At 39.2% G+C, this 18,515-nt stretch overlaps 1 protein-coding gene across 16 annotated transcripts in view; it reads right to left on the bottom strand.

Moving 5' to 3' along the window:
* Nucleotides 1-18,515, bottom strand: part of LOC126768022 (collagen alpha chain CG42342) — a 264,733-nt gene that overhangs the window by 60,474 nt on the left and 185,744 nt on the right. For 10 of the 16 annotated variants that reach the window (XM_050485878.1, XM_050485879.1, XM_050485876.1 and 7 more), the window contains exons 9-13: nucleotides 1,627-1,986; nucleotides 1,488-1,559; nucleotides 1,307-1,402; nucleotides 1,184-1,228; nucleotides 192-254 (exon numbers count right to left, since the gene is read on the bottom strand). The exons of 2 other annotated variants lie outside the window; for them this stretch is intronic. In XM_050485878.1, coding sequence (XP_050341835.1) covers nucleotides 192-254; nucleotides 1,184-1,228; nucleotides 1,307-1,402; nucleotides 1,488-1,559; nucleotides 1,627-1,986 — 636 coding nt within the window. The remainder of the gene's footprint in view (nucleotides 1-191; nucleotides 255-1,183; nucleotides 1,229-1,306; nucleotides 1,403-1,487; nucleotides 1,560-1,626; nucleotides 1,987-18,515) is intronic. 4 more of the 16 variants (XM_050485883.1, XM_050485884.1, XM_050485872.1 and 1 more) reach the window with 1 other exon arrangement.

Here is an 18,515-nt window from a genome sequence, read left to right as displayed (position 1 = left end):
CGAACATTAGTGAAATTATTAAGTAGCAAACTAACATGAAATTAAAAATTTAGAAACACATCACGTTTAGTACTCGTTAAAGCCGATTAAGTTCGGAAACATAAATGTTTTGTTATTTCAATTTTGTGCGCAATTTTTGCCAAAATAAATATAACGGAAATAAAATGAAAATAATTGCTGCAAACACTTACCGGTAAGCCGGCTTTGCCAGAGGGACCGACTGGACCGGAATCGCCACGCATACCCATTGGACCCTGTAGGAAATGCAAATGTTGGTTTGTATAAATAAATTCAGAATTTTTACAAGTGATTTCAGAGGATTTTAGATACGAATTTTGTACTCTCATTCTTTATAAATAATCTTTTGCTTGAATATGTCAAGAAGTATGCATTAGAAGTGTGCTTAAGAGCTTAAGTAACGAACCAATGGATCAAAATCTATGACATTGCTTGGCCGTTAAAAAAATAGTGCCTTTAAGGGGTTACATGGGTTTACTAGTTTCAAAGAATCGCTTTTTTATCAACTTATTAAGCTCTACAACACCTTTAGAATATTGTCCTAAATTTTCAAGTTGATTAGAGTAAGAGTTTCGGAGATACAGCCTTGAGAACTAGAGAACTCGAGGCTAGCTACGTTAAGAGCGCCGTCTTTAAAGGCGTTTTTCTCGAAACTGTGTTTTTGAAGTCGGTTGGCAATATTTCTCGAGAACTACTCAACCGATCTTCATGAAATTTTACTACAGGCTTTTGAGATAGAGTTCTTAAAGACTTAGAAGAAGGTTTTTTTTTCGATGACAACTTTTTGAAAAAATAATGTCGCGAAATTTTCTTTTTTTTTTTGGAAAAATGTCTGCCGAAAATACAATTTTCAGTTTTTTTCCTTCGTCAAAGTTCAAATTTACGGTTTTAACTGAAACAGGTATTTTTTCACTTTAGATAATCCTGTTAGGAGTTATCCATTGGTTAGCTCAGAGAAAATAGTGATTTTAAAGATAAACTAATAGGAAAGAACTTATTTGAATTTAGCAAGACATCGAAAAAATTTAAAAAAATTAAATTTTACAGAGTGACACCCTGTATTCTCACGACATTATTTTACTTGAAAGTATATCAAACCTGTCTTCATACAGGTGAAGTGCTTAACAAAATTCATTTTACTACTTTTTTCGAAATTTCTGCTTACCGGTAAGCCCATTGGTCCTTGGTCGCCTTTCTGTCCTTTCTCACCCTGAAAATTTTGCCAATAACATAGCAAGTTATTAGAAATCAATGCACCACTGTCTTTTAAGAAACTTGCTCAACTCACCGAATCTCCCTTGCGCCCATCCATGCCACGTTCTCCATGCTTACCTGGTTGGCCGGGTGGACCCATAGGACCGGGCGGTCCAGGTGGACCATAAAGCTAATTCACAAATAGAGAAGAAAATAAAATAAACACGAATTATTAATTTCGAAATCACTTCGCAAGCAATTTTTATTAAACTTACATATTCAATGGTTGGCATATGTGGCTGATCGGACATTCCCTCATCTTGTCGCCGGCGCATTTTTCTATACTTCTAGTTGAAATGTGTGATCAGTATGCATATCGAGTAGCAATTGAAAGCAACATTATAGTATACTCACTGAATCACCGCGATCGCCCTTATCGCCCTTCACACCCGGATAGCCGGGTGGACCGGGCAGTCCTGGTGGACCCATCAGACCGGGCGGTCCAATATCACCACGATCGCCTTTCTCACCGGGTGGGCCCTGATAGCCAGGCAGGCCAGGCGGTCCCTCAATGCCTGGCTCACCAGGCAGACCGTCCAGACCACGTGGTCCCAGCGAACCTGGTTCGCCGGGTTCGCCCGCATCACCCTTAGAGCCATCGCGTCCATCACGTCCGTCTTTGCCAGGCATGCCCGGCGGACCGGGTGGCCCACGCAGCAGTTGTACTGGTGGGTCGTCGTAGTCCTCGTCTTTGGCGCCACCGGGTCCGAAGATCTATTGTGAAACGTGATTAGTTTTTGTTGTGGATTGAGTTGCGTGTGCATTCCATTTTGATTCGCAGGTGGTAGCGGTGCAGCAGCAGCAGCAAGGGGAAGAGTAAAAATAATAATTTGTGAAGTGGCAACTCAGTTGGTTGGCTTTTGAAAGAGCGGTTAGGCGTGTTAAAGTGTAGCGTAAGCGCGCGTGCGCGTTCATGTGCACCTTAGTATATATAAGTACGTGTGTGTGGAGTTGTATGTGCGCTAATATTAGACTGTGGTAAGCCGGTGGGGCTTAGTGCTCCTTTACTTTTAACTTTTTACCGTTATGTGAGTCTACTTTCCATTTTAGATTTGTAATTTTTGTTTTAATAACTTTTCCTTGCTTCAATTTCGCAAAGAGCATATTAACACTACACTACAATAAAAACAATAACAACAACATACTACAAATAACACTTTAACACTACAACAACAAAATGTGAAACTTAAAAGCGGTGAGCTTGGAGTATGCACACAGATTCTGCTGCATGTGTTGCAGCCGGCTTTAAGCATTTAAGCTCTTGATGGCTGTATGTGTGTGTGTGCGACTATCGCAATGTGTGCGAAGTTGTGTGCAAGTGCACTTTGGTTTTGTTCCTAATTGTTTGAGGGTTTCATACTTTTTTTTTTTTCTTAATTTTTGCATGCTTGCCAGAATATTTCTTAAAATGTGGCAACCACATAAAAATCAAGGAATAAATAATTGCACTTTGGGACGAAATTTTGCACCCAAAGTAACTGTGGAAGACCGAGGCAGGTGCACGAAACCTCAAAAGTTGTCCTTGGCACCCTGTATGGCATTATAATGCATTCCGTAACGTATACGCCATGTCATCCCCAACTCATTTCTCGTATTTTAATTGCAATTTTCTTTCTTGCGCTGCCACACTCTGTTGCACAATCGCTTGAAAATCGGCATGGCATGGATTTTAAGATATTAAAATATTCCCCGTTATGTAAGTATTTATGTAAATATGTACATCAGCGATATGTGCAGCACATTTATTCATGAGATAAGTTCACACTTTTTGGGGCAGACAACCGCACGTGACAAGAAATAAATTATTATTTTTTGTGAAAGAGAAGCCATTTCAGGCAAGAATGTATTTGCGTGTGTGCATATGTGCGTGGTGGCAAATTAGTTGCACTTACTGTTACTTTGTTGCCTTGCTGCCGCCCAAGTGTGCTCGAGCCATCAGCAGCTGATGTGGCAGGGACAGCAACAGTCTGACTTTGTAGAGGTTGCAAGTGCAAAAAACCGTTATTCAACACACATGCGCTATATATGTGTGTGTGTCTATGTGTAAGTGTGTTTGTTGGGACACTGTGTGGCGCTGATGTGCCTGCTTGCCTTTTTGTGTCAACTTGTGGCGGAGTACTTGTGAAATTGCTTAGTGCAGTTCAAGGCGCAAAAACCGAATACAATACACAACTACCTTCAAATGCATACATACATACATTGTTATATTGCGGGCATTGCCGCAAAAACAGAAAATTTAACGCTCGAATAAGGAGACACACACACTACACACATATACATACAAATCAGCAATATTACAACTACCAACACCGAATGTCAAGTAAGAGCAAAAGCAAAACCTTTTAACATAAAACCATATACCGTTATCTCTAATACCCCCACTCATACATAAATATATTCAGCCACGTGGATATTAATAAGAATTCACACACACATATAAATACACATAGCCATACTTATTAAAGCATAAATGGGAGAAAATGCAAAAATAACGGTATTTCGCCAATAGTAAAGAATAACTAATATAATGAGAAAAAAAGCTTTTCATAGTTGTTGTAATGAGAAAAAGTGCTTCCATGTAAATATGTAAATAAGTGATCACGTGGAAAGAAGCAAGAGATGAACACCCAAAACTCATATCTTTTTGGAGATCGAAATTTTAGCTGGTAATGATTCCAAACTGTTTTCAGTAAGAGATTTCTGATCTAGATCTATTTCTTGGACATTTATTTTAATGTAATTATCATTAATTCTTATCAAATTCTATTTTTTTATCGCATCATTAAATGTTGAGACTCTGCACTATATAGTTGGACGGGAATGTTGAGGGTTTGTAGAGTTTGGTCTTTGTTCGTCAAGAGAGAACTTTACTTCTCAATTGCCTACTCAGTCCAAAGTAGCACCTGTTGGGAAGAGTGATTCAGCGTTGGTTTTTGAGGCTGACATTGTTTTTGCTGTTAATACTGGCTCCAGGATAGACGAAATTATCTACGATTTCGAAGTTATGTTTGACAACAGTGACGCACCCCCTCTTGATCTGATTGTCATACAGAGTGCTTTTGCATACAGGTTAAGAAGGGACTTAAGTGTGTCATTGCTGCTGGACTTCAGATGTTGATATAGAGAGGGAGGGATATCTAGGAAGCAGGAGGCTTTTAGATGATAGGGTCAGGTGTAGGTGGCAAGAAAGTTGGCACTTATGAGTACATTCGGGACGTTGGGTTTGTTATAACACAGACCTCAGATTTTGCATCAGAGGCACCTATCTGTTAGGTCGAGTTGTGATGTGTGCATGTGATGTGTGAATGGAGTGCAATCCCCGGCTACCAGACCAGAGTTGTATGGAAACTCAACTAGTAGTAATTTCGGTTACGAGGTCTGACCGGAGACTTAATTCTGGTACCACGGGGAGCAGGAGCCCTTGCGATCCAACCTGCTCATTCGGACTGGCCCCTCGGGGAGTATCGTAGTGGTTGTGGTTAAAACCCAAATGCAGGAAGAACTGACACTTTGTCAGTTGAATGTGGAGTTGCAATTCAACCGGGTGGAGGACCCAAAGTACGGAAAAGGTTTTAGATGGGCCTCGAACCCTACCAAGGTTGTTAGTGTGTCTATTCCACATTGCTAATGGGTGCTGAAAATGCCAGGACTGATCTATGCATTGATTTGTTCCGTTTTTCATGGTGCTGATCCCCGCATTTATTTTATCCGCTGAGCTTTTGAGCACCGTAGGGTAAGGCTGTCGTCAGCAGGTACCCACGTTAAATACACCGGACTTTGTCAACAGTGATGTGTAAGCCAAGTCGCGAGTGCGATGATTGTTGTTAAAGGCATAAAGGCTCTTCGTGCTTTCGAAGGAAGCTCTATTAAACTCAAAACAAAACGGTAAGCCCTATTTAATGTGTATAATTGTATACTTTGTATACTATCTAGTTGGTGCTAGTGGTTTGTTCGATTCGTCAATTCTTTTCATTTACTTTCATGTACTTTATTCAGCTAACTGTACATCATTTCTTTCTAAAAGTTAGAATGAATCAGTGAACTATTTCATAGTCGAGTGTATGAAGAGAATACCAAATAACCTTTCCACAGACATCTAAAGATCAAATTGCCAATTATTCAAATGTAAAAAATGTGAGAACAAACAAGTAATGTAAATTAGTAAAAAGGAACGATATTTAGTGGACTAGTACTTTTCTAATTTTCTACTAGCTCACTTTCCTACAGGGTGTGCATACAGAAGTACTAAGCGCGCATATCCACTTATGTTCAGTTATGTATATAAACATAATTATGTACTATATACGCGTCGACTAAAACCATTTCGCAATTGTCGGATGGAAACAGCAAACACGCAGAATTGCTCCGTGGAGTCAACGGAAACCGCAAGGACAAAAGCAATTTCCACACAAATACGCTAAGTTGCATTCCTAGATGTTGCACGTTATGGAGCATGAGCGCCACACAACACTTGAGTATGCATAAGGAAGCTTGCTACATCGCTGTTTATGCATAGATGCTTGGCTGGTGGCAAGTGGCGAGTGGTAAACGGCAGCTAATGCATTAGCGGCTGTATTGGCAAAATGAGGATTCAAAGGCGAAATTGTTGAAAAGCAAAAGTAAAGGGAATTTCATAAAACTTAACTCAATTTGTTTGTTAGAAATAAAGGTGAATATTGAGGGACTTTGGCACGATCGTCAATCAACTGTTTTTAGGTTAGCTTTCACAAGCTTCGTTTATGACTGATCGATTCATGAATCGACATAAGTAACACGTGCAACGAGTGGGTGAGAAAGCCATTTAAACTTGCAAAAATCTACTGAAACTGATCTAGTTTTTTTCCTTTTCTGCCAAGCATTCAATATTGACCCCAATGGACCGTTATTGATCAAGCTAAAAAACAGTATTTTGTGGTCATGAAGATTGCAACCACGCTCTCAGCGCGGAATCTAATAAGTAGTCCACATGCCACGGCAAATGCATGCTTGGCGGTCCCCAACACACACACACACAACATATTCGCACAAGCGAGCCGATCGCGTGGTGGAATGTGCAGCGGCTAACGCACTCACCACATGGTGGCGCTTGGGAATTGCGAAGTGTGTGGGCGTGGTTGTATGCATTGTGGGTTGTTGTTGTTGTCGGTACTTTGGCTTGCGGTTGCGGCTGCGACAGTAATTTACTGCACTCCACTCCCGAAACGCGTGCCACAGCATTCTGCGGCGATGCGTTGCATGCCATCACAAGCAACATGCGCGCGCCAAGAAAACGCTGCAAATTGACACATGTGTGGGTACGTATGTATGTGTGGGTGTGTGTGAATGCGCGTTGGTGAAAACATTACCACAAACACGAGCACACATATGCTTGCACAAACACACATACATACAAGGATACATATACAAGCTCTCCTTATTTCAACGGCGAAGTGGCAGGCTCTTGTTGTTGTTGTTGCTCGGTTTCTTGTTTCTTTAGCTGATGCAGCCGCTAACGTTGTCGCATTGGCATTGTTCTGGCGCTGCCATTGTGTACACCATTTAGAGTTGTTGTTATTGTTGTTGCCACTGTTTCGGTTTACGGTGAATTGTTGCTAATGCGGCAACGTTTTGCGGCATTCTGTATTTAATCTTTTCATTTTCATTTCCATTCTCATTCTCCGCTCTGTTTTTTGCAACCAGCTTTTTCGCACTTCCGTATCCTGGCGTAGCCTGCCTCGCCGCACACACACACACACACTTATTATTTATATTACCGTTACCATTTGTTCGTCTGCAGCTACAAAGTTTTCTATTTGTTTGCTGAAATTAGTAACAATTTGTGTTGAATTTTGCAGCAACAATGAAATTACGTGTTTTGTTTCGCTCCACAATGGGCAAAAAGGAAAAAGCAAATAAACACAGAAACAGAAAAACAATAACAACGACCAACAGCTTCACCTCGCCTCTCTCTCTTCAACTTCAGTGCATACTTTGTATGGTAGTTATGTTATGCTTGTACCTCTGCATGTGTGTGTGTGTGTGTGTGTGTGGCTGCATAAAGTGCTTATTTCCGGGTACCCACATACAACGCACGTGCCACTGCCGCACAATGGAAGCTCACAAATGAGTGCTCGCAAAAGATGTTAAAAAAATTAGCACAATTTTCATGTATTTTTTCTTACTCTTTTATGAAAATTTTACATAAATGTTCGTGTTTATAATTAAATGCGCATAAGTACTTTGAATTTTTTTTAGGAGATTTTATTTTATTTTAATATTTTTAGTCAAAAACATACAATAAAAAAGAAATAAGATACCCTTATGTATCAGATAATTATATTATTTTCAGAAAAAGTCCATATCAATAGGCACAGTTGAACTAACTTTTGTAAAAAAATTTACCAAATAAGCTGTTGCAATTCATTTTCGACGAAATTCTGTCAATTTCTTATTTGCAGTTAGAAAAATTGGATATAACCATGTTAAAACATCTTGATAGCTGGGGCTTGTGTCAAATTACTACCAAAATTTAATTAGGCGAAAAACTCATGAAGAATAAATGCAGCATGCGACGTTGCTTTATCGTGGTGCAAAAACCAAGAGTTGTCGGTTCATAAATCTGGTCTCTTTTTACGAATAACTTCGCCCACACGCCGCATAACACTAAAATAGGTTTCTTCGTTGATAGGTTGGCCGGTCGAAATGAATTCGGAGTGCAGCACACCTCGATAATTGAGGAAAATTGTTAACATAACCTTGATTGTTGACCTGCCTTGACATGTTTTCTTCAGCCTCGCCTCACCTTTGCCAAGAAATTCGGCCGATTGTTGGTTTCTTTCCGAGTCGTATGCATAGATCTAAGAATCATCGCCAGTAGTAATACATTTCGTGACATAACGATAGTCGGAAACCATTGTTTCACAGACATTAACGCGACGCTGTTTTTGGAAAAAATTGAGTGGTTTGGAACAAATCGTGCCTTTAAATATCTTAGGCCCAAACGATCTTTTAACTTCACTAATTTTTCCGATATTCCCAACAATGCTGCAGACAGACAAACATACATATGTATACTAAATACTAATGATTATTTTGAAATGACATTTGGCACAGATGACTCTGACAGTCAAAAAAAAAAAAACTTTTCTGAAACGCTGTTTTCAGAGTCGGTGAGGATATTTGTCAGATAATGTTCGAACAATAACAATTCCGATTTTTTAAGTGTAAATTTTTCCAGAAAAAACGGCTTGTTTGAGCTTTCCGTCATTAAAGTTTTCTAGTCCTTTCGATTGTTAAAGGGAATTAAATAATGTAAATGTACGTTATTTTTGTTCATTTATAAAGTAAGATGTTGAAAAAAAAAATATATATATAATAAGAGCGTTTATCCTGAATTGCAAGCGCATGCATTGCGGAAGTACAAATTAAATCGACTCACTGAGTTACTAAGGCATAGGTGCGAAATATTATAAAAATCAAAGCTTTTAAATTTCGGTTTGAAACTGTTCAATACTGCAAGGGAAAGATTAAATTAACCCTTGATCTACTAGTCTTACATAATTTCCGTAAGACCTAACCACTAATCAAGCGTTTAAGTTTTGAAAAAAATAAGGCTGTGCTTACGCACACATCGTTGGACCTTATTTTTCAAACATAATGAAACAGCCCTCAAAAATCGGTATTAATGTATTATTACATATGCCACATGCAAATGATGTAGAGCTATAACGGGATCACCATGGTACATACGCAATGAAAACATTCCTAAAGTTATTAGTATTCCTAAGATAAAGGAAAAAGTGAACAGCAAAATGGACTATGAACATCCAAATCTATTAGCTAACTCCCTGCTATATTTCTGTAATCAAGCACGTTTAAAAATGATAGAACTACAACTCTTCTAAAGTGCCGCTAAATATTCACTGATATCTAAAAGTGATTAAATTGTTTAAAGTCGAAAGCTCCTCTTTTTATTCCACTTTCGCCGTCTTTTCATGGAATTTTATAAGAGCAAAGTATGCGCTACTAATTCTCATTCATAATTAAATCATCACAAAACCGGCTTGAAAAAGTGAAAAACAAGCTCAGTTTGATGTGGCCAATAAAGAGGATCGCTAGACTGGTACAAAAAAAACCCTTTAAATAAACCTTATGTGGCGAAATCTAATAAAAAAGGAGCTCATATAAAAGGTGAATGAGTTTTAAATCAAAGTTGTTAAACGTTTATATATATAAAGAAAATAAAAAAGATGACACACCCTGTAGATTTGTTAAATCAAAAGTTACACATTCACAATACCAAGTAAACTCTTAATTAAAAGTAATAAAGTCAATCTCACATTTAGAAAGTCATTCCTTATGTCGGTGAGTTGAATGCAATTAGCCAAATGCCAAATATGTCAGAAAGTAATTTTCTAAATCAAAATGTCCTCGTTAGCCGAATAACTCCAATATTTACACCAATTTGCTTGGTCCATTTACATACAAACATATATATGCGAGCTTAGTAAGCTTTTCATCTGCAATTTGCGTATTTAATTAAACAAATTGTTTGCAGACACATTAAAGTATCTCCAAGTTTATCAATGCAAATACGAAAGAAGAATAAATAAATCAAGTTCATATGTCATTTGTTGCGCAGAGCAATGCATTGTTGCACAAGTTGCAGGTCATGTCACTGACAATTTCAAACTTAATTTGTTATAAATACAACAGCATAGATATGTAGAAGTCCACAACAAATTGTGTGAAAAAGAATTACAACAGAGCCATTCCGACAAGCATTTTTGTGTAATGAGTTCCAAGTAATTTAAAGAAATTTTTCAGAATCCAGTGCAGTGGTTTGCAATGGCGCCTAAAGGTAGGCAATGAGCAGGAACATAAAGTGCGTTGAGTGGGAAATATTTTTGAGTCATCGGTAGTGTCAAAGGCACATTGCTGAGCACATTTTGCGACATATCGAAAGCAAATAATAAACCAGCAAGAGGGAGGCAGAAAAAATTAGGCATTACGCACAAGCTTTATTTCATTTGCTGAAGGACACACTTTCAGAACCGAAGCGTCTGTCGTCCTACCCTACCGGCGCCTCTTCTGCAGTACCTCAATTTATTTGCTCGTTTATTAATTTGAAGTCAATGCAAACGGATGCTTTCCAATTTCCAATGTTTCGCCGAACGTTCATTAGAAATGTGTGCGTATTTTTGTTTAGTCTTCCTTGCAGCCTACTTTTAGGGTTGGCTGCGCTTTGATCCACAATGTGGAAAGCAAAACCAAAAGCAAAAAACCATTAGAACGTTTCAATATTTGCTTGAATTGCGCGCGGCACGGCCTAAGGACAAATTTAATTTGCAAAAAGATATTGCAACAGCAACAACAAACAAACGTTGTAGCCAAAAACAAAAAAATGGAAAACCTACCAGCCATAAATGTAAATACGCCGCACGAAAGTGGCGAGGCAAGGAGACAAATAAACAGCAATCAAAAAGATCGATGGCAGCTGCGGAGCGCACCAAAATACGAAAGCATGTAAACAGCAACAAAAACGAGAAAACGTTTGAAATCAAAGAGCAACGTATTGCCGGGCGCTTCCTTTTCTCTTCCTTGTGGCGGTATTTTTAATTTTATTTTGGGTTCGATTTGTTCAATTGTAGCCGGTTTTCTGTTTTCTGGTTGCCTCTTCTCCCTTTCGCGTTGTCATTCGAACACTGTTAAACTGTTATTTAATTGCACTAAATTACAGTTTAATTTTACGCCGCACGCCCAGCGCCATTAAGAGAAGCCGCTGACCTTCTTCCCTTCCCACCTGTCGATGACTCAACTGCTTGCGATGCGTCCGATTGACGGCGCACACAGCCGAATGGCCGATTGCGGCTATTTGTTGTCGGTGAGTAATGCTCGCCACATTATACCGGTGCGCGCGTTCGCCTTCAAGTATGCAAGTAATTGCAAATTAATTGCCCTGAAGGTGTCTGGCGTCCGCCGTCAAAGGCCGCATCGAAATCGAGTTGTCCATCTGCCATTCCACCAGATTTTTACGAAAAACAATTTCAGCCTGTGCTTGCGCTCAAAAGTATGCTTGCCACGGCTACAATAACCACACATACCATGCGGCAGCATACAAGTAATTTCCATTTAAAGTGAAAAATGTGTGACACAGCGGAAATGCCAGCATGCAAACGCATTAAATTGAATATCACTTTGACCTCTGACCCGCGTCGCGCGCGGCATGCTTCAAAGTGGGCGCCAAACATGAGTTTCGCGTGCTCGCCAAGGGAATCTACGACTCTGCACGCTCGACGCCTTGACCCCTGAATCATGCTCTCGGCTACACAGCGCAACCTTCGACTTCAAAACAACTTCAGCATTGTGTCCACGCAACACAAATACGTGTTTTCACACACACACACATACCTCTGCACATACAGAGCTTGTGTATTGACTGAATAGAATCATGACCATGACGTGCTCAAATAATTTCACACGCACACATGCACACACAGCAGTTTGAAATAACCTGCGTGAAATTTTAAATGCTCGAACATGACGCGACTTTAAAAACTTAAAGTTTTTTTTGAAAGTAGCTTTTGAATTATTAGAGTTGGAAACTTAAGCAAGTTTAAGTAAAAATGTTTGCAAAGTAAAGGCCACACATTTTTTTGCCGGAAAATATATTTTGAGCCTCCTTCTGCCAGCTAAGCTAGAAGCTATGCAAAAGCTTAGCTCCATCTCTTAGAAAATTCGTTCTAGTTTGTGGTCCAAGCTTTCCCGCAGGGTCTGCTCGTTGCTAAAAGTGACGCCAAATAATAGATTCTTAAAACGTCCTTCACATGAACACTTTGGCTGTCGGTTAGTCATGTTCTCGGTGCGAGTTGAGTTGGTAAATTGTCGGCAATCGGTGGGTGGAGCTGTAATAATTTGCGTGCACTTTAAGTGGCAATAAGCGTGCAACACTTGTGTTGTGTTGTAGTTACTTTCATTGCTTTCTTTTCATGTTCAAGCACATTCCCCTTTTTATGCCACCACTCCCACAGACGCTGCGGTCGCACATTTGATGTTGCTTTCAATTTCATCAAATTTGTTTAGAAAGGACGGCACTTTCTGTGCACTTGTGTGGAAACGAAATAAGTTGTCGTTTTTTGGTGGGGTAAATATAACGGCGCATATATTGTAGGAAGGTTTTAACTGCAAGAAATTTAAGAAGTCTTCAGAAAAGTATAGAAAAAGTAAAGCGAAATTATCTTATTTAAATATTTGAGATCTGTGAGATTAGAAGCCGGCAATGAGAAGATCTTGCGGGATATTTTGAAAGCGAGTGAACCATTGTTGTGCTACACGAACTGATGTATCCTTTCCTTAAACTTCACCAATTTCGATGGTGGCTTGTTTGGCATTCTTTCCTCTTTCATACAAATATTTTAAAATATAGTGAATTTCTTAACTATTTTCACTCATTTTTGCACAGCTGAAACTTTTTTTCCACTTTCCCGAATTTTATTTTATTTTGTGATTAAGTAAGCTTAAAGTCTCACTATATGGTAAGACACAATGTAATTGGTAGCACTGGAGATATACGACTGAATCTATTGACAGAATACGAAAAGACTTTTTTGACTAACCAATATATTGGTTATCACAAACTCATAATGAAGAAAAATTTGAGTTTTCGTTTTAAATGGTTATACAAGGTCTGTCGCAAAAGAAACAGAACTTTTTAAATATAACTGTTTCTGGTGGCGCCACCTATTGGTGGGTATATGAAATAAAAAGTTTGATCTCTTGTTGACATTTCGTAAAAATTTTAAGACAATTGGATAACTACAATCGATGTTATCGATCAAAAAGTGACAGCAGCTTTTGGTCATCGGTCGTAAAATGCAAAGAGCAAATATTAAATTTTGTTTTAAACTTGGGAAAACGTTTACTGAAACATTTCAAATGATGAAAAAGTTTATGGTGATCAGTGCCTATCCCGTAGTAATGTGTATGAGTGGTTTAAGCGATTCCACGAAGGTCGTGAGGACCTCTGTGACGATCAGAAGTCGGTCGTCTTCAGAAGTCAATATAAAGGCTAATTGTTTTTACGATTCCGAGGGTATTGTACACCGAGAGTTCGTCCCACCTGGCCAAACGAGTAATGCTGTGTTTTACCTTGGTGTTATGAAGCATCTTTTGTCACGCATTCGTCGTGCTCGACCACAATACCGTGAGGCAGGGTCCTGGCGCCTGTTGCACGATAATGCACCGTGTCATCGGTCGACGCTTGTCACTGATTTTTTGACAAAAAAACTCCATATTAACCATTAATCACTCACCCTACTCACCTGATCTGGCACCCTGTGATTTTTACCTATTTGGAAAACTTCATTTGCCCATGAAAGGACACTGGTTTCAGGACATTTCAGCTATTCAAAAGGCGACGACCGATATTCTCAAGAGCATTCCGAAAAATGACCTTAAACACTCATTTGAAATGCTAATTGACCGGGCTAAACGCTGTATCGAAGCACAAGGAAACTACTTTGAATAAAAAAAATAACTTTTGAAAAATTTTTTTAACAGTCCTGTTTCTTTTGCGACAGACCTTGTATATTGGTTATTTTATCTGACAACGATTTTCGATTTTTTTTGATGATACGCTGTTTTACAGTTTAGGAGACGATTCGCTAAATTCTTGATTTCTAGAAGATAGAGTCTAAATATCTCTTTTCAGAAAACTTTGCTCAAAGCAAATTTTATAGTATTGTAGTCCCAAGGATAGTCTAATACTAATATTAGTAACAAGTCTGTTGATTTATATTTTAAGAGTTGATGCAAAAAAATCTATAAACTTCGTGTTGAAATTTTGAAAACAAAACAAAATATCGTTAAAATGTTTACTCCTGCAAACAAGACTTTTCCCTTTGGTTGCAGGAATGGAGTATTATGTGTCAGAGGCATAGACCATTTATGTCATAGAAAACACATTTTCCTTTGAAAACTTTGACAACAGTGTTGTCATGTCGAAACTCTGTTGTTCCGCCATTTCGCCTTTCAATTTATAATAAGATTTTTGGAAACTTTTGGACGGCGGCAGCCCATAAAAATACCCAGACCTCACCACAATATATTTACGCGCCTTATGAAAGTGTATATACGTGTCAGTGTATGCGCATCAGTGTATGTATTGCGGCTTGATTTTTTGTCGGCTCATCCACTCAACCGCATCTTTTTTAAACGCATTTGGGGCACACACTGCGTATACGTAACCGCCATTGTGCAGCTACGGGCATGTGGAGTACACCCATTTAAGCGCACTCGCACACAGCCACATATATAAATGGAACTTAATCTTCACTTTGGCAAGCATATGCATACATGTGTGTGCGCGCGTGTGTGTGTGTTATTGTTTTCAATCGCTGTTTTGTTGTTTTCCTTCGGCTGTACCAAATATAGAGCCGCGCTGCGATGCGCTGTTTTTGTTGCACACACTGTGCTCTTATGCGTTTACTAGGAAGGCTATTGTTGATTTCCTTCGTTATTGTTGTTGTTGCTATTGTTATAACTGATGTACTGCTATCCCCATTGCGCCGCCATAAAATAAAAGTTACTTTCTCCCTCGGGTAAAAATGCGGCATAAAACCAACAACCGAAAGCGGCAGCATCACAACAAATAAGAACAACAAAAGCAACAACAGCAGCAGCAACAACAATAAAAGCAACAAAAACAACAATAAAAACAACAACAAAAGCTCAAAAACGCCAGCTTTGACATATAAAAAATAGCTAACGGTAAAAACAACAGTTAAAGTAGCACAGCGGTGCAGTTGTAAGCGCACATGCCAGCTCCCGTTAAGATCGCGCCACATTCCAATATGAATAATGGATTTGCCTCCAAAATATTTACTTAAATTAAAACGCAACTCAGCAGGAGTTTCTTGGGATTTATGGCGGCAATTTTTCTAGAATTTTTCTATTTAACAACAATAACAAGAAGTGAACTTAGATATTTTAAAAGCGCTGTTTTGATTTGGAGAATATTTGGAGAATGTGGATCACAAATGTTGGTAGGCTTTTTGGGATGGAAGACGTCACTGGAAATGCTGCTCACATGAGTTACTAATAAGTAGTTGAACGATGTTCTAGTTTTTTACTTTTAAATATTAGAAGTGGTCTCAAAAATAAATTGCTGATCGCAAGACTGAATCTAATTGTTACTTTTATTAGAAAAAAAACCAATAAAATTAGACAGTGAGCAAAAAACAAGACTGACTTCGGCGTGAAAAATCTTGAAAAATATAAAGATTTACAAAAAAACATTATTTTGCATTTTAACTTTCTAAGCAAGGGCTAAAGTTGCAATACGCTAATGTTTCCGTTCGATTGTGAGCGAAATATAATTGCAGCAGCAGCGGCAACACCCACATCTTGTGTTGATGGCATCGCCCAAGCGCCAAAGGAGCGACGTTCAAAGCAGTTTTACACGCAACAAAAAGCCTTGCAACGCATTAACAAAGGCGGTGCTGGGCACCCACTGCGTGCCCCATTGTGCAACCCAAAGCAACCGGGAAACAAAAAGATGCTACAGAGAAGAACAAGAGCACTGAGCAAGGGCTGCATATTTGAAGCTATTATTTCAAAATCACAAAGTCGTTACGCGTCATATACTTGCAGCGCCCCTTCACGGCACCACAAACACCAACACGTGACTTTTTTAAAATGTTTTTCTTTAAGTCATGCATTTGCACACACGCAGAAATTTACATGACAACCGAAGAGTCTTTACGTCTATGTGCGGCTGCACCAAAATGTGGGCCATCGAACGGTTGCAGAGCGCCGGCTGCGACTGCAACCAAATGACACGAATGCGAAAAGTTGCCATCATTGGCTCAAAGTCCCCTTTCGCGTTGCTCTCTTCAAGGTTTCGCCTGCATTTGCCGTGTTTCGTATTCGGTAATTCAGTTATGTTGAGGGCTTTGAGGGGTGCTTGTAAATTTGCCACGAAAATGTGATCGAATGCGCATTTTTTCTAGCGCTTCACGCAAGCAGCGCAAACGAAGTGGGCGGTGGGAGTTGTTTGCTGGCGAGGGTGGTTGGAAACTGGGTCGCCGAGTGTTTACCTACAAGTGGTGGCAAGCGAAAAAAGCTCGTGCACAAAGAAAACAAAACACAATGTAAAACACACATAAACCATAAAGATAACAACAACTACCGCAAAAAGAAAAATTGCGGTGCTGCAGAGATAAAAGGCTAAGGGCGGCCGGCAGGAACTGAAGAATTGAGTTGCTTGCGAAAAGTGATAAAATAAAGTAACGGAAAAATTAAGCAATGCCGAAGTGCCGAACTTATTGCATTATACATGAGCTTATATTTCCTTATTTTCGCAATTCTCTATACGCCTTTGCCGCGTAACTCGCTTCGTCTTCTAAATGCCCATATTAGGCACTTGGCATGCTGTCCCGCAGTCCGTGTCAGCCTTACGAGTCAATCGCCAGGAAAAAGGTCGCGTGTGCACCCATATGTGACGTCGTAAGTTTAAGACTTTGATTTGCCACATTTCCGCAAGACCCCTGCCACATGCACCATGCTCCTTTGGGCATTTAGATTCACGTTGTCTTTTTTTTGTCGTTTTGTGTTGTTCGCGTTGCGAGGGTGGCACAAGCGGAAGTCAGGCGCTGGAGCACCTTGTTGATGCAAAACCGGGCGGGTAGCGTTGTAACGGCACAAAACAGCAAACAACAACATACATACACACACATATGTTAACTTTGTGTTGTGCTTGTGTGTATATAACTTGGCCTGTATTTGTATAATTTGTGATGTATAGTGGGTGCGAGAAACACAAGTTTCTGCGACAATTTTATGGCTCTATCTATTTTTGCGCCTTTTTTATTGCCTCCACGCAGATATAAATTTTTTGGTGCTTTGTGTTTGTTGATGGGATTTGTGTGCTTGCACAGCCTACATCAGCAGTTCTTAGGACCGCTCAGCTTATGCACGCACACACGTATGCACTTTTAAAATACAGGCCCGCAAACAAACTTGGAAATTTTCAAAAGCAACTACTTGAGCGAGGAGCGTGATGCGACTTCAGATAGCGAATGGCAAAGACAAAAAAAAAGAGAACGGAGAAATTTATGTAGATTTTTATTCGGCGAATTAACATAAATGTGACGTAAATGCTTCATTGAGTGTAAAATATTGTTTCGACTTTATTAAAAACACATCAGAGTTTGAACTCATAAGTGCTGAGAGCAATCAGCTCAGAGCAACCAGCGGTGACGGCGATTGTGTTGCTTTGAGTACTTAGCCAATATGCACAACTTCCTTGATTCTTCAGCGAATTGTGTTTTATGTGTTTCATAGACTGAAAATGGGTTCCATGCTGATGATTGTTGACTTGTTTGCATGTCAGACTCATAAACCCATATCTCATCGGCAGTTATAATGCTTTCCATGATCAAGCATGTCCCAAGAGACCTGTTTACGGTACTCTTTTTGAAACAATTTCAGCTTTCAAGTTGAACAAGAACGCGCTTCACATCGAAAATAGCACAGATTTTTAATAAACATGCTTTTGAAACACCCAGCAATATAGTTTTATGTTCAAAGTGGCATAAACAAAGGATTTAAATTTAATGTGAAGTAAAATTGATGCAATATAACATCCTTCAAATGTCCTTCACGACTTCTTTTGCAGGAACGAACTTGTTGAACTCAATTTTCGAGTACTTTTTCCACTAAATCAAATCGTTATCAAGTGTAGCCTATTCAATATTGACTTCTAAAGCTTGAAGAGAGTCTGGTTTATTGCTAAATACCAATGACTTCAATTATCGCCTTAAGAAGCAGCCTAATGGAGTTAAATCACAACTTCTTGGAGGCCATTCATGTCACAATATCTTGAAATAACTGAATGTCCAAATATTTTTCGCAATAATTCGGTTGTTGCACATGCTGTGTGGCACGTTGTTCATCTTGTTAGAACCGCATGTTTTCGAGACCAATACAAAATCAATCTTCCAATTGCGGCTATAAAAATACCGCTCTCCATTGACAGTTATGTACGTTGTCACCAGCTTCATTTCAAAAGAATTTAAAATTAATTTGTGGATTTTCCTTGCACCAAAATCGACAGTTTTGTGTATTTAACGCACTAATCAAATGAAAATAAACCTCATCGGAGAAGCTGGTTTTCTTAAAATCTTAATCGTTATCGTTTTCAAGTTGTTCCAAGCCAAAATTAGCAAACTCACGGCGTTTACGGACAGTTCTTGAGTGTGAACTAT

The sequence above is a fragment of the Bactrocera neohumeralis genome, chromosome 2, assembly GCF_024586455.1.
Source record: "Bactrocera neohumeralis isolate Rockhampton chromosome 2, APGP_CSIRO_Bneo_wtdbg2-racon-allhic-juicebox.fasta_v2, whole genome shotgun sequence".
NCBI classification, from domain to species: domain Eukaryota; kingdom Metazoa; phylum Arthropoda; class Insecta; order Diptera; family Tephritidae; genus Bactrocera; species Bactrocera neohumeralis.
Note: the sequence above shows the minus strand (reverse complement) of the source record. Positions and strands in the feature narration are given on the sequence as shown.